Source organism: Mandrillus leucophaeus, unplaced genomic scaffold, assembly GCF_000951045.1.
Source record: "Mandrillus leucophaeus isolate KB7577 unplaced genomic scaffold, Mleu.le_1.0 Scaffold1724, whole genome shotgun sequence".
Lineage (NCBI taxonomy): Eukaryota > Metazoa > Chordata > Mammalia > Primates > Cercopithecidae > Mandrillus > Mandrillus leucophaeus.
Genome location: NW_012101726.1, coordinates 42,617 through 61,141, shown reverse-complemented (window position 1 = coordinate 61,141; position 18,525 = coordinate 42,617). Strand labels below are relative to the sequence as shown.

Genomic DNA, 18,525 nt, shown 5'->3' with positions numbered 1-18,525 from the left:
GATCTTCTGTGCCTTTAATATTTTATATGAATGTATTAAGGATATGTATTCAAACATGGATAAAAACAATTATTAAAATAAAAACAAAATAATAATGATTGGATGGGAGAGTTCCCATGATAGGAAGAAGTGATTAATACCACTAGAAATAGCATAAGTCAGCTCAACAGGAAAAGCCAGCTCATCAGAACAAGGAACTAAAAAGGGCACAGGACATGCATCCTAATTTCATTTTTATTATGACTTTTCAATAAAGATTTCAAAGTTTATTCCAAAGTATATTTTCAGATACAAAGTCCCCTGGGATGTTTCTTGGAATGGTCTCTAAATGCTGTCCCACATTTATAAAGACGATGAAGTAGAAGGAAATTTTTTTTTCAGCTCAACATTTTAGGAATTTGTTTTGGCTTTCTAGTTCTCAGTACTTGAATGAACCCAAACTCCTTATAAGTCCATAAGCTGGGCATATTCTTTTGACTGAGGGTCTTTGCAAAAGGGGCAAAGATTTCTTAAAACCCTGCTTCCTCACCCTATATCTGTTATTTCTCAGCACCTGCTCATCCTTAAAGTGTCCTACTTCCTAACTTTCCAAGGCTGGATGAGATGCCCTTCTTGGTTTTGCCATAGCACCATCTTGTCACTCCTACCATTGAAGATGTTATATAATTGTAACATTGAAAATGCCTGTTTACCCTTGTCTACTACCTTTGATCTCAGATGCTAGGTCTTCTTCATCAACTTATCTTTATTTCCAAGCACAAAACCCACCACATAAGCTCAGGTGTGAGCTAAGTACATAAGCTACCCTCTAATATGGCCCCAATTTACCATATCCTCACTGTATTCCCAATTTCTAGAGCTCTCAAAATAAAGGACACAATTTTAGAAACTAGTGCAGAAGGGAGTCACTGAATTAGAAAGAACATGCACACTTGTCTGAATTTACTCTGTCCTCTTTGAGGGACTGGACAGCACATGGTTCCTGTTTCCTCAAGCTTCTCACCTACGATAATCACCCCGGAATGAAGTCACTGCCTTTGGCTCACAGGGCAATTACAATGTTCAGCATAGTGAAGGAAGGGCCAGAAACTTAGAAAAAAAAGGGCTCCTCTAGCTAATAAACATGTATTCATCTTCATTTACCCTTAAACTATACATAATTCACAAAGATTCAATTTTGCCTAGGGCTATTTTTTGTTTGCCTGATATAAACAATAGATTTTATTGTTGAGAAGAGAAAAAGCAGCTGATTTCCTAGAATTACTTCTATTTTGAAATAACCCTGCTCTACTTTCACTTTCAATGTCACCAATATTCACACACACACACACACACACACGATCCTACTCTCTTCTCTCATTGTTTATTTTTTTTTCTCTTTCTTTTAGAGACAGCGTGGAACAGAGATATAATGTGATATTAATTAAATTGATTTTTCAAGTTAGAATCTCACGTAATGACTTGCTAGTTTGAAGTTGCTCAATGGCTTTAGTTAAACATTACTTAATCTCTTTCTCTTTTTCCTCCTTGGACAAGGAGAATAACAAACACCCCATATTTTGAAGCAGAATTGTGTTGTTTAAATAATATGTGTAAGTAATCTGGCCTAGAAAGTAATTGATAAATAAGAAACGTTATTGTTGTTCACTCACCAAACACAGAGGTATTTTAGTGAAGTGGTTGATGGTATGGGTTTTAGAGGAAGACTTGGGTTCAAATCTTACTTGGTAGCTCTGTAATATTAACAAGTTGTTAAATTTCTTGGTAACATTGTAGTGAAATTATTGTAGAATGCAACGGGAAATGGGTGCCGTGGTTCAAACCTGTAATCCTAGCACTTTGGGAGAGCAAGGCAGGACAATCACTTGAGACCAGGAGTTGGAGATCAGCCTTACAACATAGTGAGACTTCATATCTACCCCCCCGACACACGCGCGTGCACACACACACACACAAGCTGGTATGATGTCTCATTGGTAGTCCCACCTATCAAGAAGGCTGAGGCAAAAGGATAACTTAAGCCCAGAAGTTTGAGATTAGAGTGAACTATGATTATGTCTTTGCACTCCAGCTTGGACAACACAGAAAGAACTTGTCTCTAAAAAATAAACAAATACAAAATAAGAATAAAATGGTCTGATTTATATAAAGAAGTTATCACTGTGTCTGTATCAAGTGTGCAATAAATGAGAGTTACCTTCATCATTATTTATTATTTATTAAATGTTAAGTGTCAGGACCTGGGTTAGGTGCTGATAATTCAAAAGTATGTAAGACATGGATATTCCCTCAGGGCACTTAACAGTGCTCAAGCTAATATTCAAGGTAATTGGACCGAAGAAAATATTATATGAGGCTTTCTCATCCACATGCTTCTCAAACTCGCCCACAAACATGAGACAAATAGCACTATTTTAAATGACCCAATGAAGGGGTTTTTAAAACTTAATATTGCAAGTAGTCTCCAAGATCTTTCCCAATAATAAAATGGGAAATTCCTGGTTGAGAAATCATGACAAACCCTCTTACTAGCACAGCTGTCAACAATTCTTTTCATGGTGAATGAGTCATTGCTTTAGTTGATACTTTCAGTTTCATATTAGCCCATTTCTTTGCAGAGGTTACCTCTTTTCCTTGTCTCCTATCAGGTCTCTGAAGAAAACCTGGGAAGCCCCAGGACATTGGAGGGGTAAAGTAAAAGTCCACAGTTACTGTGAGAGATAAAAGAGGGAGAAAGCAGTGCAGCCAAACTCAGAAGAAAAGAGAGCAGGAAAAGAATTCGACTTTCACATTGAAACAACCTTCTTTCCAACGCTAAAGGATCTCTGATCCGGGTAAGACCGGGGCAGGGATGGGAAAATATTTACCAGGGTTCATCAGTTTTATCTAAACTGACCATTGCCACAATAGGCTGCAGCTGAGCCAGCTGTGGGACAGAAGTCCACATAAAATCCTGGCCCTATCAAGTGGCTGCAGGTTCCTTAGTGCCCTCTGTTCCTGCTGTGAAATAGGCTCCAGCAGAGGTGGAGCCTACATAGAGAGACGGGAATATTTTTAAATTGTTATTTCTTTCTTGACACCATCTTAAACTAACTTTATCATTATTAGCATCTGCTTAGTAAAGTTAGGGCTCCATCACATTCATTATTGCCACTTTTATAGCTCTAGGTAAATGCAGGTAGGCAACTCGGGATCTGCAAAGAGAGGGAACAAGTTATCATAATTAGGGAGCTTATACAATCTTTGTGCAGCTACTTTTCTGAGTCAGTCGTTGACTGATTTCCATTTTAAGGTGGTATACATCATGCTATAAAATGAAACAGAAGTATTGCCAGAAGTCTCTATGGGCCATTGCTGTAAGAGAAAATGAGTTCTTATCACAGAAAAATAAATAGCTTTTTTGCCATTGTCCCCTGAAGAGAGGGGAAACAGATAATGAGATATAAGCCTTCATCAGAGCAAGTCAGAAGTAATCAACTCCATGTTATAAACAAAGCACTCTTTATTATAGAAGAAGGAAAGCTGTAATGCTTACAGTCTATGATGGCACATTAAAGAAATTATAAATTTTGTATCATGATCATTTTAAGTAACAGGGATTAAGATATTCAAGGCAAAAACACAAATTAAGATTTACTACAGAAGGCTTGTCGCTCATTTTAAATTTACAAAATTGTCAAATTATCAAGGCCTGGTTAAACAGGCTTTTCCTACAATTGTGTATATACTGCTTTACATGAAACAGAAGTCAGAAAAAAACAAGCCCTGGTTCATCAGAGAATGTTTCCTGATGCTGGCCTCATTACCTGAAATAATTGAAAGCAATATGCAAACTAATATACATGCAAGTAATAAAGAATCAATCTTAAAACACAGAGAGGTTAAAATCTGGTAACATAATTGAGTAAAAAATCAACAGATTTTCTACATGTTAGATTTGAGATATCAAGCTTGAGTGAATAACAGGTGAATGCTGATTCACAGCAAATATTAAGAACCTGTGATGTCCTGCTGTAGCTCAAAGGGCTTCCTGTATAGTGACAGGAAGAAGCCATTGGGTAACCTGAGTCCCACAGTCTGACCAAACTCTGTCCACAGAGGGGCTTGGAAGAAATCAGGAGCAAGGCTGCGTTAGAATGGTATCTGTGTTTCAAAGTGTGGAGATATGTATGACACAAGATTCCCCAGGTAAAGGTTCCTATTACTGTGTACGTGAGCTCAGCGAGCTCAGCTTTGCTCAGTCCAAAGATCTAAATGTGAAAGTGAAAAGTTTCCAAAGAAAATTTTGTAATTAATTCAGAAAATGTGACATATCTAGAAAAAAATTCTTTTTCTGAACAATGAGATACAAGATGATCTAGTGGGAATTCAACCTTTGTACCTCCTTCTGGAGAGGAACTTGGCAATATCAACAAAATACAATGCTCTTACCTTTTGACCCGGAAATCTCACTTATAGGACACTATCCTAAAGTTACTCCTATAGCAATATAAAAATACACACTCACAAAGTTAGCAGAGGTTTTCATTGTAGCACTGTTTGTAATTGCTAAATATTAGAAACAATCTAAATGTCTATACCTAAAAGAATAGTTGAATAAATTGTGGTATGTCCACATAAATGGAGTAGATGCCTGTGAAAAGAATTGAGAAATCTTCCTATGAACTGATATGAAGAGATTCCCATATTTCTATATTATGTGATCTTTATGTTAGAAAATGTGAATAAGAAAATATACATGTCTATGCTCATTAATGAAAAGAATGTCCAAAAAAGGTAAACTAGAAACTAACAAGATTGGATATCTATGGAGGATAAGTGGGCATGAAGTGGAAAGAATAGAAAGACAGCTGGAATGGGATGAAGGAAAGTGACACTTCTCTGACTACAGCTTGTTGTAAAGCTCTGACTTTCAGCACTATGATATTTCGTATACTCAAAATAAATACATACTTAAAATCAACCAACAAATGAACCTAACTAGTTTACAAATAAATAATTTAACCACACCAAAGAGAACAGAGAAAGAAAAGGTAGTCTGAGAAACTTTGGAATACAGTGTTTTGACTGTCTGTGTAAGACCAAAGACAAGAAGAACTGTTAACTAATAATACACTCTAGTTAGCAAATTTATCGTTCGAAGACTTATGAGTTAGCAACTTTAAAACCAATTATATGTACTAGAATTGAGCAAATAACTGAATTTATTATGTATAATGACATACTCAGAGAAAATGTTTTAAAAACAAGGGGAAAGCATGAATACATTTTGTTTTGTTGAATTGGAATTAGAAATATCAGAAGAAACTCAAGCTTATATATAGAAATGGAAAGATGAGAAATAAATGTAGATGTGTGTTTTCATGTGCCAGTACACAAACAGATTTCTTAACTTTCCCCCTGAGAGGGCCTAGAAGTAATGACTACACCTAGTGTGATAATCTTGGTATCTATGTACCATTATCCAATGAAAGCAACCAGAGCCCTTGGGAGAAATGGTCGATTCTAAGGCTGAATCAGAAACAATATTAGATAAGCCTGGCATATATTGTAATGCCAGAAGGGAAAAAGCACTGAAAATATGATGGAAGCATGTCCAAAGAACCTGGGCTCTAGCTTGAAGGAGCTCTCAGTGAACTAATCTGGGACAGGTTGAGCAACGAGATAAATAGCGATAGTAAAGTGTTCCCCATATGATAAAATAAATGTCTATAGGTCTACACTGATACAACTAAATGATTAAATAAGTAAATAATATAAATAGAGGAGAAAGGGAAGTTCTTGCTCACATTAGAACTCTAATAAATGTAGAAGGAATGATGAGAATAGAAAATTACCTTTAGTCAAACATCACAGTAAGTTATAAGCAAGAATTATCAATGGATGCTAAAAATAGTGACTGAAAAAATTATGAAAGTATGATGAAACTTTATTTGCATAGTCTTCCAACTGTCTCTCCAAATGGTACTTTTTAGTGACAAAATAGTACATAATACTTTGTGGTAGACAAATCTGGCAGAGAACACCTTAACCAAGTGATCAAAGTTAAGGTCACAGCACCAGAAAAAGTCATGTCAACATCATGAATCCCTTAAAACAAGACACTGAAAATGGCAGAACATCACTTCTGTGACATTTGCAAAAAAAAAAAGCCTAACTTCAATCTAGTAATAAGGAAACATCAAAAAACCCAAACTGAGGGATATTCTACAAAATCATAGGCAGTCAATCAACTTCTAAAATGTCAAGGACATGAAAGACAAGGAAAGAATAAGGAACCATCAAAGATTCAAGGAAAATACAGAAACATAATGACTAAATGCAATGAGGAATCCTGGACTGGATCATGGAGCAGAAGGACATTAGTGGGAAGCTGGTGGAATGTGAATAAGGAGTGTAGATTAGTTATCATTGTATCAATGAGATTAGTTATCATTGTATCAATGTTAAAATCCTTGTTCTATGGTTATGTAAAATTTTAACATTAGGGGAAATGATATATGGGAACTTTCCATACCCGTTGTACATTTTTTCTGTAAGTCTATTTCAAAATAAAATTATTTTTAAAGAAAGCCAGTGGACCAATTTGTAAGACAGACTTAAAGAGAAACTGGGCTTTAAAAAATGTATATGAAAAAAAGTTCAAGCCTAGAAAACAAAAATTTAATCCATATTGTAAAGTTCAGTATAGCTAGCTACCTAAAAATTGCTTTCCATTTCATCTTTTTCCTCGCACACAAGGGAACAACACCCTGGACATGGCTCCAGAGATCGATTTGCCGGGCCCAGTGAGCCTCATTGATAACACTAAAGGGCAGCTGGTGGTGAATCCAGAAGCTCTGAAGATCCTGTCTGCAATTACACAGCCTGTGGTGGTGGTGGCGATTGTGGGCCTCTACCGCACAGGAAAATCCTACCTGATGAACAAGCTGGCTGGGAAGAAAAACGGTGAGTGACACCAGGAAAGCTCTAAGCCCCTTCTGTCCATACACACTGAGAACATCCAGCCTAGGGATGTGAGAATAGAAAGTTAGAGATGAGAATGAATGTTGAAAGCTAACTTTCAGTCCGTTAATGGGCTCTTTACACTGAATTTGGAGGATTACAGTCAGCTGACTCTTTCTTCCCACTTTACTTTTATTCTATACTTAGAGTATAAGTGTCCCTTTCTGGAAGGAATACAATGTTAATAAAGAAAATTAACTTCTATAATAACGACTTATAAAACATTTATTAAAGTGCTCATGTAGTGACAGCAAGCTTTCAATGAACTTTAAGAAAAAATGAATGTTTCAGTGTGTATTAGATATCTAATTTTCCTATTTCCAGGATTGTAATTAAGATTCATGCCAGTTGTATTTTCTTTTATCTCTTTTAACTTCAATTATGTTAACTATTATCTCAATTTCCAGAAACACCTACTAAGTAATCGCTTTTCCCTTTTATCCTCTCCTTCTTTTGCAGGTTTCTCTCTGGGCTCCACAGTGAGGTCTCACACCAAGGGAATCTGGATGTGGTGTGTGCCTCATCCCAAGAAGCCAGAACACACCCTAGTTCTGCTCGACACTGAGGGCCTGGGAGATATAGAGAAGGTAAAAAAAATAAATATTTTAAAAATTTCACTTAGGTCGATTAAAATCTACATAAACCAGGTCAGGTCAATAACCCTCTTTGCACTATCACTCCTACTCCTGGATTTAGGACTCTAGTTAATTACATTAATATATTATTTTTTAAATTTATGTGGTATAAGCATTCAGAGTGCACAGTAAGTTCAATTGATTAATTATGGGTAAACCTATGAAATAATGGCTAACGATGTTTTCAGTCATTTTCTTTCATATTATAGTAAAACGTTTTGGTGAGGCTGCTGAAGGTGTTTATAAACTTCAGTAGACATTTTACAAACATGTCTGACTTTTTACAGCGGGATCCCATAAAGGTAGTAAAAACGTTCACATCCACAGGAGCACCAGTAGAAAGAGAAGCAAAGTGTAAAATCTAATAACATCTTTGTTCATTAAGGATAATATATTACTACTCATAAATCTTAGACATAGAAAGTTCTTATTAGAGGAGCTTATTTTAACTACTGTGTAAAAAATGTCTTACCATGATATGCCATGGAAATGGAATAGGGTCATAAACTAAGTTTAGGATACCAGTTTGAATTTTAGTAGCTGATCAAAATAGCTTCTGCTACCAAGTGCTCATGTGTTTCCCACTGACGCATACATTTATATATAATACCTTAAATTATACATCATAAATAAAATTTATTCTACAGGTGGAAAAAAAATACTACATAAGGAAGTGAGTTACCTAAGTTTTCACAACTAATGAGAGACAGAGCTGGAGTTCAGTCAGTCTTCAGCTATCTGAATTGATTATACATTCTGCTAGTCACTCTTCTGTGTGGCTTCTACAATGACTTACAGGGTGACAATGAGAATGACTCCTGGATCTTCGCCCTGGCTGTCCTCCTGAGCAGCACCTTCGTGTACAATAGCATGGGAACCATCAACCAGCAGGCCATGGACCAACTGCAGTATCCTTTTTTGTGGTACAGAACAGCAGTAAACCTAGAAAATAACAGCTTGATTTTTTCACCAAGTACAGAGGCAGACAGACAGGTACTGAAGAATTCATAAGTCCTCTCTTTAATAAATCTCATTATGCTGAACATCTCATTCTATCTCAATCTCCACCGGAACTTCAAGTCTTCCCAGTTACATGTATCCTTAGACACTCAGCCACCCAAGACTCTGTATATCTTCTATCTGACTTAATCTCCTATCCCTGTCCAAACCCTCAATGCCCTCTAGAATTCATTGTCTCACTTTTGCAACTCTCTATATTCTTATCATCTGCTCTAAGTGTTGCCTTCTGATACCTAGCTATACACTAGAGAGACTATTTCTCCTAAAGACCTCTCCAGTGGTCTTACGTGATGACTATTTTTTATCCCATACCTTGCATATCATAAGTGTAAGAGATGAGTTAGGTATCCTCCTTGCTCCATATTAGAGTTATGGACACTTTCTCATTCCTTTACCATTAAAAAGAGAATCTTCTTTGATACATATGCCCTCAGACAACACCACTATGCTTTGCTGCAATTATCTAGCAATGTTCCAATAAAGACATCCTTCATTCATTAAAGATTTTAGCTCCTGGTGTCTTTTTAGAGAATAGCAACCAATAGACAACTATTTAACACCCTAGTGTACTCAGTTCCATCACCTTATTGGAACTCTCCACTCTTATTGTTATTCTCCACTCTCACACATTACTTGACCTAGTTCATTATCAATGACCTCACCATTTCCATTAGCTTAGTTTCAAGCATTATACTGAATTAGATTTCATCAAGATCACCTTCATATTCCTATACGTAATGCACAGTTCTCACCTCATTTGATCTTCCAATCCTCCATAAGCCTTTTTTTTTTCTCTAGGAGCATTTCATAAATTTGATCCCTTCCACCTTTCTGAAATGCTTGTTTCACTTGGAATTGGTTCCTATTAGAATACCACAGTTTCCTAATTTTTCACCTTCCTAATTTTTCAGATTACTTTACTCCATACTCTTTCTCCTTTTAGCCTCTAAATATTGTAACTCTTAAGTTCTTGTGCCTCTTTTCTTTTTCTACTTTCAGTCCCCAGATGATCACATCCAGCTTCAAGGCTTTCAGTAGCACCAACATGTTGATCACCATCAAATCTGTATTCCCAAGCATGAGCAAATTCAAACTTTTGTATCCAGCTTCTGATGTGACATCTCCATTCAGATGTGTAAGAGACATCTTGAGCCTAAAATATACAGAACAAAACTTAATTTTCCTGTCCAAAACAACTCCTTCCCAGTCTTTCCAATCACAATAAATTCCCACATCATTCACAGAAGTGCTCAGATCAAAAGCTTAGGAATCATCTTGGATGTTTCCCTTTCTTATGTTTTGGAAAGTATTAATCATCGAATTCCTTCAGCTCCACTATTAAAGTTATTTCTCTAGACTAGCCAATTCTCACTACTTCCTCCATGATAACTCTAAGTTTCCATTGCCTCTCGTCTTGGTTATCTTTTCAACTACCTAATTGTTTTTTGTTTCAGTTTTGTTTGTTTGTTTGTTTTATTTTGCATATGCACTTGACTCACAGATGCAATGCCAGCCAGTATGATTAAAAAAAACATACTATATCCTCTCTTCACTTAAAACCCACCAATGCGTTCCCATTAACTTTCTATTAAATTTCAAACTTCTTACTTTGGTTTACAGAGCTTGCACATCCCAACCTCTACTTATTTTAACCTTCTGCCCTACCACACTGGATTTCTTGATATATGTTTCACACACTCAGTGATTTCCTATCTAAGGGGCTTGCAGGGTCTGTGATCTCTGTCTGCAATGTTTCTCCAATGGATTTGTACATGACTGGTTTCTTCAATTCATTCAGATCATTGCTCAACTACAATGTCAGAGATAATTTACCTGGAAAACTACATAAACCAGCACCACATGCAGATACACAGTTATTCTCTGCCTTCCTTATTGTCAGATTTGGGAGACACTAGAGTGTTAGATGAGTGTCTTTTGGTCGCTAGTTTCTAAAAATACACTAGGAGCTAGTTGCCCAGTTCATTTTCCTTCAAGACAATTTTTATCAATACCTGATAATTTATTATATTTTTGTTTACCTGTTCATTGTTTGTCTCCATCATTAGAATGTAAGCTCTCTAATGGTAGCATTGTCTCATTCATTACAGCATTTTTAGTCCCTAGCGAAGTGCTTGGTTCATAGTAGGTGCTCAATAAATGTTTGTGAGTGAATGACTTCTGTAAATAAATGTTTGTGAATGAATGAATGAGCTAATAAAAAGAAACCAAATTATTTTAGGTAAGCATTAGGATAAAATGTAGTATAAAAAGTGGCATTTTCTGTAGTTTTCTTAATTTAGCGTCTCAGCTATGTGACAGAGCTGACAGATCGAATCAAGGCAAACTCCTCACCTGGTAACAATTCTGTAGAAGACTCAGCTGACTTTGTGAGTTTTTTTCCAGCATTTGTGTGGACTCTCAGAGATTTCAGCTTGGAACTGAAAGTAGATGGAGAACCCATCACTGCCGATGACTACCTGGAGCTTTCGCTAAAGCTAAGAAAAGGTTAGTGGGTCTGATGGTTGGTTGGGTAATAAATAGAGAGAAAATAATATCAAAATAACCATTTATGTGTAGTGCTAAAAATTAAAATTTTGAACTGTATTTTCCTGACTGTTCTGCTAGAGGAAATGGAGACATTGCTTGACTATATCAGTTGGAATCAATTTTAAATTGCATTACCTACCTCTTCTTGGAGACTTTCCTTTCTCTACCCCTTTAATTTTTTATTTCTTCTTCCTAATTAATTTCCTCCTTACATAGGCTTTGTGAAAATTATAAAATTGAAAGATCGTATTTGAAGTAATTAATGTGAAGTTTTACTACCTCTAATTTTCATTCCTGTAGGTACTGATAAAAAAAGTAAAAGCTTTAATGATCCTCGGTTGTGCATCCGAAAGTTCTTCCCCAACAGGAAGTGCTTCATCTTCGATTGGCCCGCTCAGAAGTACCTTGCTCGCCTGGAGCAGCTAAAGGAGGAAGAGCTGAACCCTGATTTCATAGAACAAGTTGCAGAATTTTGTTCCTACATCCTCAGCCATTCCAATGTCAAGACTCTTTCAGGTGGCATTCCAGTCAATGGGCCTCGTGAGTCACTTTCTCTACCCACTTCCTACCTGGACTTTCTCCTTCTGCCCATTGTAGAGGATAAAATGGAAAGCATAAGGGTCACTTCTGACAAATGCATAGTCTATTGATGGCAAGGAAAATACACCATGAAAATCATAATATGAATTTTACATGAATACTAAAACTATAGTATCATCTCATATTCCTTGCAAGGAGAAAAAAAGAAGGGAACTAGAATTGAATTCTGCTATGGTAAACTTCTCCACCAGCTTCTCAGCTCCCTCTTTATCAAATAAACATCCAGGATATATATACTAAGCAACAAAGAAAAAAGCAAATACTGTATGTAAGTGAGACTTTGCTACTAATTGCAGTACAATTCTCTTGTTCAGCAATTCTAAAATATTTAGGGAATGTCTGTAATGTAATGTACCAACCACTGGGTATAATGATGGATAAAAGAAATGTGACTTTTATCCTCATTCCAGCATAATAGGAGCGAAAGATACTTTTGTAAAAAGTAAAAAAAAAAAAAAAAAAAAAAGTATAATGATAAATAGTGATTAACACAATGCATAAAAATAATAGGCTGTTATGAAAGAGTAAAGGGAGAGACAGGGAGATATAATTTACAGTGTGAGAGAGTGCTCATCTGTGAAAGTCACATGTAAGATGAGAATTTAAAAATGATTGAGTTGGCAGGGCACTGTGGCTAATGCCTGTAATCCCAGCACTTTGGGAGGCTGAGGTGGGTGAATCACTTTGAGCTCAGGTGTTTGAGACCAACCTGGGCAAAATGGTGAAACCCTGTCGCCACTAAAACCACAAAAATTAATCAGGCATAGTGGCTCACACCTGTAATCCCAGCTACTCAGGTGGCTGAGTCTGAAGGATCACTTGAGCCTGGGAGGCAGAGGTTGCAGTGCGCTGAGACTGCACCACCGCACTCCATCCTGGGAGACAGAGTGAGACTCTGTCTCAAATACATATATACACTTTATATGTATATAAAATAAATGATTAAGAGCTAACCAAAGCACATAGAGGGATAACTTTACAGCAAATAATGTAATGTGGAAATGCCCAGGGTAGGAAAGAACTTTACAACTTCAAGAAAATAGAACACAGGAGGCTCATGCCTGTAATCCCAGCACTTTGGGAGACCAAGGTGGGAGAATTCCTTGAGCCTGGAGTTTACGACCAGCCTGGGCAAAATAGCAAGACCTCATCATTAAGAAAAAATTAAAAATCAGCCAAGTGCAGTGGTACTTGCCCAGAGTCCTGGCTACTCAGGAGGCTGAGGCAGGAGGGCCCAGTGTGAGCACAGGAGTTCAAGGCTATGGTTAGCTATGATCATGCCCTGCACTTCAGCTTGGGTGACAGAACAGAATTCCATCTCAATTTTTTTAATGAAAATAGAAGAAAGACAGGTGTTTGGAACAAGAGTAGACTGAATAAGAGTGGTGTCCTAATTGGAGAGGTATAAAGGGGTCAGGTCTTGAAAGGACTGGCAGAGGACTTTGAGGAGATTAGAGTTTGTCTAAGCTCTAGGGAAGATCTTGAAGAATTTTTGGCAGTGAGGTAAGGTTATCTAACTTATGTTTATACATATCTTTTGGAATATTTTGTAGATAATTTGTTGGAGTGGTGAAAGGGAGGGAATGAGAGATGGATGCTATTTCCAGTGGTTGAGCAATAAATGGACATTGGGTGAGTCTCAGATTATAGCAGTGAAAATGGTAAAAATTGACAAGATCCAAACATACTTTGGATAGTAAATCCAAAAGACCCATTGATAGAGGGAATATGGATTTGTAAGGGGAATAAGAAGGAAATGCCAAGCCTGTCTCCAGAGTTTCAAGTTTAGCAATTGCTTGAATGGCTGTGTTATTTAGTGAGATAGTAGTATCAGGAGGAGAAATAGTTTTTCAGAGTGGATGAAGTTTTTACATTTAGATTATTTAATATTGAGTTTCTTCTGATTTATGCAGTAAGAGATATAAAATAGGCATTAAAAATAAGGTGCAAAACTTATTTTTAATCCAAAGCCTAAAAGAAATGTCAAAGCAGGAAACGAAATACACCAGCTATCCATACAATGGTACTTAAAACTACAGAGAGATGAGAAGGTACAGGATGGAGTCAAAAAGAATCAGCTCTTATTGTGTGACCAACCACTCCAGTTTGCCTAAGATGAGGTTTTCCTGGCATGTGAGACTGTCATTGCTACACCCAGCAAAGCCCTGGCAAACTCAATGAGTTGATTACCCTATCTGTAGTTCTGACGAGAGAATATCTAAGAAGACATGTTTACCTTAAGCCAGACAACAGACTAGTGGTCTGCACCACTAAAATTAATAAAAATAAAAAGGCTAAGTTTTCTCATTGACTTTTTTCATAAATTAGGAGTGAAGAGAGAAAGGGAATAAAGGGAGAGGTGAGAGAAAAGAAAGGTAAGAAAACACATTGACCTATTATCTCAGCCCCAAAATATCCTAACTTATTCATTTCAGTGTCTTCCTTTTAGGTGAAGGAAATAGGAAAGAGCAACTTCAATTCCCTCTGTGACTCGGGTTAACAAATTATTCCATTACTATTCTTTATCCAAAACTTATGTAAAACTATTATTTGTGAAACTCACTTGAAAAGCACACAAAATACTCTGTCCCACCAACTGATAGTCACATTTTTAAAAAAATTCCCTTTTGCAGGTCTAGAGAGCCTGGTGCTGACCTATGTCAATGCCATCAGCAGTGGGGATCTGCCCTGCATGGAGAACGCAGTCCTGGCCTTGGCCCAGATAGAGAACTCAGCTGCAGTGGAAAAGGCTATTGCACACTATGAACAACAGATGGGCCAGAAGGTGCAGCTGCCCACGGAAACCCTCCAGGAGCTGCTGGACCTGCACAGGGACAGTGAGAGAGAGGCCATTGAAGTCTTCATGAAGAACTCTTTCAAGGATGTGGACCAAACGTTCCAGAGGAAATTAGGGGTATATTTGGTGTTCTAGGTCATGAGAGGCAGAAAAATATGGGCCCTTCTTGGGAAAATAATTCTTTCTAGACCCCAAAATAGTTACACTCAGTTATATGTACATATTTGAAATAATTATTAAAAGACTTAGACCTTTGGGCGGCCGAGACAGGCGGATCACGAGGTCAGGAGATCGAGACCATCCTGACTAACACGGTGAAACCCCATCTCTACTAAAAAATACAAAAAACTAGCCGGGCTAGGTGGCGGGCGCCTGTAGTCCCAGCTACTCGGGAGGCTGAGGCAGGAGAATGGCGTGAACCCGGGAGGCAGAGCTTGCAGTGAGCCCAGATCTGGCCACTGCACTCCAGCCTGGGTGACAGAGCAAGACTCCGTCTCAAAAAAAAAAAAAAAAAAAAAAAAAAAAAAAAAAAAAAAAAAAGACTTAGACCTTTAAAAAAATGACACCTAATTTTTTACAAAAATTTGCTTTTGTTAGTTTTTCCTATCTGGGTCCCATATTTTAAGAAAGTAAGTAGATTGTACAACTGCATTATTAAAGACTATTTTAACTTATTTTGTCCTTTTAAATTAAAAATTACATTGCCTTTATGTTCCCTGGTAATTATCAGTGGGGACTAAATTATTTTTAAATAACCCTAATAATTTGTTGTTTTGTTAAATGTGAGCCAATGGTAAAATATTCAGAAAGCCAAAAAAGAGAAATTAATTATATAAATTTTATTAGAGAAATTTTTTTTAATTTAAAACAGCTTTTAACATCTGCCTCATTCCAAGTGAACAGAGTATTTTTGCATGCAGAATCGCCACTTGACAAGTGGAAGTCCTTTCCCTAGCTAGGAAGGCGCCATCTTATAAATGATACATTGCTACATTCGGAGGTTCTGGTGAAGCTAGATAGCCGATGTCAGCAATTGTCACCCTTCCAACCTAAGGAGGAAAGAGAAAGCTTCGTAGTTAAGTTATGTTGAGTGATTTAATGTAGATAAATGTGCCGTTCTATGAGACTTTCTAAATACTGAAAATACCTACGGTACAATCTTCATTACTTTCATTAGCCCTATGTTGAGAAAATACACAAAAATATTCTCATATTAAAGAATGTACTAAATAATCATGTACTCCTTACTGAGCACTTCTAAAAAGTCCCTGGGCTTAATAGTTTACATCGCCTCATATAACCCTGAAGAGAAACCTATGTGATGGGTATTGCTCCTCTGCTATACAGACAAGGAATCCTCGGTTCACAAAGATTGAGTGTCACAAGCCACAGTGCAGTGGATCTGGGAACTCTAGGCAGGCTGCCTGACTCCAGTGTTTGTGCTCAGAACTATTCCTGAAATGAGAGACTTGGAAAGATAAAAGTTTCATATGAAATGTGTATGTGCTTTGAGAATCATTCTCTGAAGCAGGAAAACTAGGAGAAAGGAGCTTTAGGAAATCACAAACAGAGAAGCAGATCAATTTCTGCAATAAGCACAACTTAGGGATATTCTAGGATCTAACAGCAAGGTGAGGAGCATGGCTCTATTTAGAGGCCACAATTTCTGCAGGAGAAGCATTTTCCAGTCTCTACATAGTTAACATCCTCCTCATGGCGTTATTGAAACATCTGTGCTGTTTTGTCACTTCACAGGCCCAGCTGGAAGCAAAGCGAGATGACTTTTGTAAGCAGAATTCCAAAGCATCATCAGATTGTTGCATGGCTTTACTTCAGGATATATTTGGCCCTTTAGAAGAAGATGTCAAGCAGGGAACATTTTCTAAACCAGGAGGTTACCGTCTCTTTATTCAGAAGCAGGAGGAGCTGAAGAAGAAGTACTACCAGGTGCCAAGGAAGGGGATACAGGTAAACTACACAGTGGGTACCATTTCTTGGAACTCGCTGATGCTTTCAAAGCCTACTGGGAAGAAGGTAAATGGCACTGTGACTGGTGCCTACGGGCTCTGCCTTTCATTTTTCCATTTACTGATTCATTCAATAAGAGAGCCCACCATAATAGGAATTCCTCCTCAGAAGCACAGATGTAACCCTCAAAAAAGGTTTATTAAACTGATTCGTTTATTTATTCATCTAGTCCTTCAACAATTATTTATTTTGACCTAACTGTATGCCAGGAACTTGTCAAGTTGCTGGAGATACAGCAGTTAAAAAAAGACCAATCTCTGTCAAAGTACACACAGGCAATTAGCAAATTATAGCTTATAAACAAATAATAATAACAGTTAACATTTATGTTGCACTTACTGTGTTCCAGGAGCTGTGCTGAGAGCCTAATTCATTTAATACTCAGAGCAATTCTATAAAATATGTATTACTAATATTCCACATTTGTAATTTTTTTACTTTTGTGGGTACATAGTAGGTGTATATACTGACGGGCACATGAGATGTTTTGATATAAGTATGAAATGCACAATAATCACATCATGGAAAATGAGGTATTTGTCGACTCAGGTATTTATCCTTTGTGTTACAAACAATCCAGTTATACTTTTTTAGTTATCTTAAGGTGTGCAATTAAATTATTATTGACAAAAGGGTGACAAAAATTATTAGTCACCCTTTTGTGCCACTAAATTTTATGCTATCAAGTATGTTGTGCTATACTTGATTTTATCCATTCTTTCTACTTGTTTTTACCTGTTAACCATTCCCACCTCCCTCCCCACACCGTCCCACTACCCCTCTCAGTCTCTGACAACCATCCTTCTACTCTCTATCTTCATGAATTCAATTGTTTTGATTTTCAAATCCTACAAATAAGTGAGAACATGAGATGGTTTTCTTTCTGTGCCTGGCTTATTTCATTTAGCATAATGACCTCCAGTTCCATGTTCTTGCAAATAACAGGATCTTATTTTTGTTTATCAGTTCTAATAGTTTTTTTGGTGTGGAGTCTTTAGATTTTTCCAAATATAAGATATCATCTGCAATAAAGAATAGTTTGTCTTCTTTATTTCCAATTTGGATGCCCTTTATTTCTTTCTCTTTACTGATTGCTCTCGCTAGTACTTCCAATCGTGTGGCAAATAACAGTAGTAAATGTGGGCATCTTTGATGTATTCCAGATGTTAGAGGAAAGTATTTTTGTTATTCTTCCCATTCAGTGTGATAATAGCTCTGAGATTGTCATATATGGATTTTATTATGTTGAGGTATGTTCCACCTATACCCAGTTTTTTAAATGTTTTATTAATGAAAGGATATTGAATTTTATCAAATGCTTTTTCAGCATCAATTGAAATGATCATATGGTTTTTGTCCATTCTGTTGATAGAATTTAACACATTGATTTGCATATGTTGAGCACCCCAGGGATGAGTCCCACTTGGTCATGATGAGTGATCCTTTTAATGTATTGTTGAATTTGGTTTGCTAGTACTTTACTGAGGATTTTTGCATCAATTTTCATTAGAGATATTGTAGAGTTTTTAAAATTATATCATTTCAATAGGTTTTTGGGGAACAGGTTACATGAATAAGTTCTTTAGTGGTGATTTCTGAGATTTTGGTGTACACTATACCCAACGTGTAGTCTTTTATCCCTCGCCCCCCTCCCACCCTTTCCCACAAGTCCCCAAAGTCCATTGTATCATTCTTATGCCTTTGTGGCCTCATATAATAGCTTATCTCCAATTTATGTGTTAGAACATAGGATGTTTGGTTTTCCATTCCTGAGTTACTTCACTTAGAATAATAGTCTCCAATTCTATCCAGGTTGCTATGGATGTCATTGTTTTTTTTCCTTTTTATGGCTGAGTAGTATTCCATAGTGTGTGTATGTGTGTGTATTATATG

General features: G+C 36.9%; 1 protein-coding gene across 1 annotated transcript in view; it reads left to right on the top strand.

Moving 5' to 3' along the window:
• The first annotated feature begins 2,551 nt into the window (after positions 1–2,551).
• Positions 2,552–18,525, top strand: part of GBP2 (guanylate binding protein 2, interferon-inducible) — a 38,724-nt gene continuing 22,750 nt past the window's right edge. The window contains exons 1-8 of the mRNA XM_011977068.1: positions 2,552–2,834; positions 6,742–6,948; positions 7,465–7,592; positions 8,439–8,548; positions 10,969–11,165; positions 11,508–11,747; positions 14,441–14,721; positions 16,360–16,572. Coding sequence (XP_011832458.1) covers positions 6,759–6,948; positions 7,465–7,592; positions 8,439–8,548; positions 10,969–11,165; positions 11,508–11,747; positions 14,441–14,721; positions 16,360–16,572 — 1,359 coding nt within the window. The 5' untranslated portion in view covers positions 2,552–2,834; positions 6,742–6,758. The remainder of the gene's footprint in view (positions 2,835–6,741; positions 6,949–7,464; positions 7,593–8,438; positions 8,549–10,968; positions 11,166–11,507; positions 11,748–14,440; positions 14,722–16,359; positions 16,573–18,525) is intronic.